The 3,437-nt window shown below is 34.2% G+C and overlaps 1 protein-coding gene across 2 annotated transcripts; it reads left to right on the plus strand.

The window, feature by feature from the left end:
- The first annotated feature begins 329 nt into the window (after window positions 1–329).
- LOC18434623 (small ribosomal subunit protein eS21) lies at window positions 330–3,437 on the plus strand. Of its 2 annotated transcripts, none has more exons than XM_006844690.4 (4): window positions 330–377; window positions 675–768; window positions 1,394–1,526; window positions 3,181–3,437. In XM_006844690.4, the coding sequence occupies exons 2-4, from the start codon at window positions 719–721 to the stop codon at window positions 3,241–3,243; spliced, it is 246 nt and encodes an 81-aa protein (XP_006844753.1). In that variant the 5' UTR covers window positions 330–377; window positions 675–718; the 3' UTR covers window positions 3,244–3,437. The 2 variants fall into 2 exon arrangements, with proteins under 2 accessions (XP_006844753.1, XP_011623507.1); XM_011625205.3 differs by having other exon boundaries at window positions 330–364.

Genomic DNA, 3,437 nt, shown 5'->3' on the forward strand with positions numbered 1-3,437 from the left:
CTGGACCGCATTTCTACATATGCGGTCCAAAAAGTGTAAAGCATCCATCTTAAAGATGGATGCAAGTAAGTGTTCTATCAAAAAAACAATTAAAACTAACAGTACAAATGTTTTCTTAATAGAATTATTATTTTTAGTTTTTAAAATTTTTTTGTTTATTCATATTCATGATATTAGAGATTTCGTGTCTTTAAAAATTAAGTCTTAAAATCCATCTTAAGAGGGCCGCATTTCTACATATGCGGGCTTGGCCGCATAGAAACCGGTTTTCTTTTCGTTTATGGGATCAAGAGCGGTCCTTTATATTTCATTTTGAGACTAGGGTTTTTGCTTCTCGCTCCTCCTTCCCTGGACGTCATTTACGGTTCTTCTCTTCGGTGATTAATTTTATTCTGATACTATTGTTTGATGATTTATGAGGAGAGTATGCATCTGATATCTTGATTTGGGGTTTCAAATCAGTTGTTTAGATAGTTACTCTTTGTCTAGCGTTTGGGATTTGTCATTAATGAGTCAGAACTGATTTAGGGTTATTTGAACTTGTGCAAAGTTGAGATCTCACATGTCTGTTTGGTGTGCCCATCAGATAAATTGCATCGTAAACTAGTATTGTATCTTATAATACTCAATACCTTGTTTCTCCATGTTGGATTTTCACACTGTTTCGATTGCAGGTACGTGGACCTTTACTTTGTAAGGATTTAAAAATCTTGGCAAGATGCAGAACGAGGAAGGGCAAAACATGGATCTCTACATTCCGAGAAAATGGTGAATTTTAATCTAAACATATGACTATTGTAATAATTGGTTGATCAGGGTTTCAGGTTCCCTCCTATCGTTCCTATTGATTGTTTTCTGCTATTATAGGCAATGTTTTTTTTTTTTCGAATGTTATTATAGGCAATGTTAAGAAAACACTTCTCAAAAATTGCAAAAATGTATATAAAAAAAAAACTTGTTAAAAATGATTAAAAATGAGTAAAAAAGTTTGATTGTACCTGTGTGTCACTATTGTATGTAACATGAAAACATTATATGGAAACTGGTATATGGAGAAATCTATATTTATGTTGAAACAATAAAGAAAAAATCCAAAATAAAGGAAAATATAGAAAATAAAGTGCATAATAAGAAAAATTGAGCAATCATAATATCAGTTATATATAAACACAGATATACATAATTTATAGGTGATCTTGTAAGATATATAATCTCTTTTTTTTGGTATTACCAATTTTGTATACAAAACTTGCCTCCAGGACTAGTAATTCGACCGATTCCGAGTCTACACCGAGTTTCAAATCACTGATTATTGGACTACTTTTCGTTGTTCAATATGCTAACTCAAGATGAAATATGTCATGATATTTCTAACTGGAATGGTATGCTACAGCTCGGCCACAAATAGACTTATCACCTCCAAGGACCATGCATCGGTCCAAATTAACATTGGCCACGTAGATGAGGATGGGATTTACAGAGGCCAATTCACCACGTTTGCCCTTTGTGGATTTGTCCGTGCCCAGGTTATTATTTCCACTATATCACTTCACTGTCTTTTATTTCTTTACTTGTAATCTCGTGAATTTTTTTGTTGATTTTTTAATGATGCTGGTATTTGGGGTTGTACTAGTTATTTTCATTTTGATGTGTTTTACACAGATTCCCTTCCCCTTGTATGTTTCTCATGTAGGTTTACCACTAATAGATTATCTGGAGATTACTATACTCTAATTGTAGGTTACAAGCTAACAATAAGAAAAAGTAAATCTTATGAGTTACGAATTCTCGTTTAAAATTGTATGAAGTTGGACCAAGAATGTATATTGATTTACTTGTATTCTGTTGCGTCATGTCCTCCCTGCGTTGTCAAGAATGGAGTTTCAGTTGACTAATTTTTGTTTTGTAACTAGAGACTCCAGAATCTAGATTTATTATGGCAAAAGTAGGGTGCATATGATGTTCTTTTTACTGCTTCTGTCAAGCCTTCTACATGTCTCAGTTTATCATCCTTCATATTGCATCTTTCTATAAAAGGCGAATATTCTACTACTCTTTTCCACATACGTCCAGAAAATTTACTCCCTCTCTAGGTTTTCTCGCACCTGCCTATCTGTCTTCCTCTTAATTGGAGAACCTCATAAATCCTAATCTCCTAATTTTCTCTTAATGGGCTTCTAAATTTTATGTGTAAGTACTAAAATGTACTAAGTTAAAAATGGTATGAGTAACGGGAAATTTTGATTAAATTTGAATGCCAAAAGACACTCGGGACATTCTCCAATCTGACAATGATTTTAAAAGAGAAGCTCTTTCTAACAGGCAAATGATCATGTAGAGAAAATCAATTGTTGTATTGCCCTCACATGCTGGCAAAATGGCATATATCATAAAACTGCATAGCCAACTACTGAGATGCTCAAGAGTATTCCACATAAAAAATTTCTATCTCTAGTACTGTATTATGCATGTCTGTATTCAATACTTGTGTATTCTGAATGGTCTATTTTGGAGGAGATTGGAGCTAATAGGTTGCAGAAAGCATATCAGACTAGCACTCACACTATTGGCAAATTATTTAAGAACCATGTGAACTTTCACAAACTATTACAACTTGTGTGAAACATTGTGCAAACGAATTCTATGGCACAAGAAATGCTCTTTTACAGTTTGACATAATGTTAAAGTGTAGTGTATCATATCGGTATGAGTATTGCAGGATTGTTTGGAATAAGACCATTTACCGACAGTCAAAAGGTTTACAGTCATCCCTAGCTGTTAGATGTAAAGTCAGGCCACTGGGGGTGTGCCACTAACGTTCTCGGAGCCCTAGAAAATTTATTTCGGACTGCAGGTAGACTGGTCATACTGCTTGGAGAAATTTATCGCATGTAGCGTATCAATTGTATGACTTTTTACTCAATTGTCAAAATACACCTGAAATATCAACTATTTTAACACCAACTATTTTAACTCATGATTATTCGTTCTTTGATGTTTTTGTTTTTGAAATTGAATAGAAAGAAATGCACAAGTTCATCTTTTGGGTGCTTTTTGATATATTTCCTAATGTTTATTTCCCTTTAGAATACCACTATATATAGATGGTTGTATCTTTTGGTTGTCATGGATCTTTATACAATAAATATGGCTTGATTGAAGATGGTTGTTTGTTTGTAGGGCGATGCCGACAGTGCGGTGGACCGGCTTTGGCAAAAGAAGAAGGCTGAGTTGAGGCAGTAGGATGTTTCAAATGACTTGAAGCATCATTGTGTTTTATGGAAACCTTAATTTTCATTATACAAAGACTTTGGGTGGGCCTATGGCTCTGTTGATTGGACTCGTTTTGCTTTTGAGGTTAAGCAAGCCATTTACCTTCTATGCTTCAGGGATTCCTTTGAGGTTATGATTCAGTAAAGTATTCCTTACGTTGGCTA

This window comes from Amborella trichopoda, chromosome 6 (genome assembly GCF_054954075.1).
Source record: "Amborella trichopoda isolate Santa Cruz 75 chromosome 6, AtrichopodaSantaCruz75HAP2 v2.0, whole genome shotgun sequence".
NCBI classification, from domain to species: domain Eukaryota; kingdom Viridiplantae; phylum Streptophyta; class Magnoliopsida; order Amborellales; family Amborellaceae; genus Amborella; species Amborella trichopoda.

Excerpts from the sequence above, each read along its gene's own strand:
- LOC18434623 (XM_006844690.4), top strand. The coding sequence starts at position 719 with ATGCAGAACGAGGAAGGGCAAAACATGGATCTCTACATTCCGAGAAAA. Across the intron at positions 769-1,393 it reads CTCTACATTCCGAGAAAATG|CTCGGCCACAAATAGACTTA; the intron begins GTGAATTTTAAT and ends GGTATGCTACAG. Across the intron at positions 1,527-3,180 it reads GTGGATTTGTCCGTGCCCAG|GGCGATGCCGACAGTGCGGT; the intron begins GTTATTATTTCC and ends GTTTGTTTGTAG.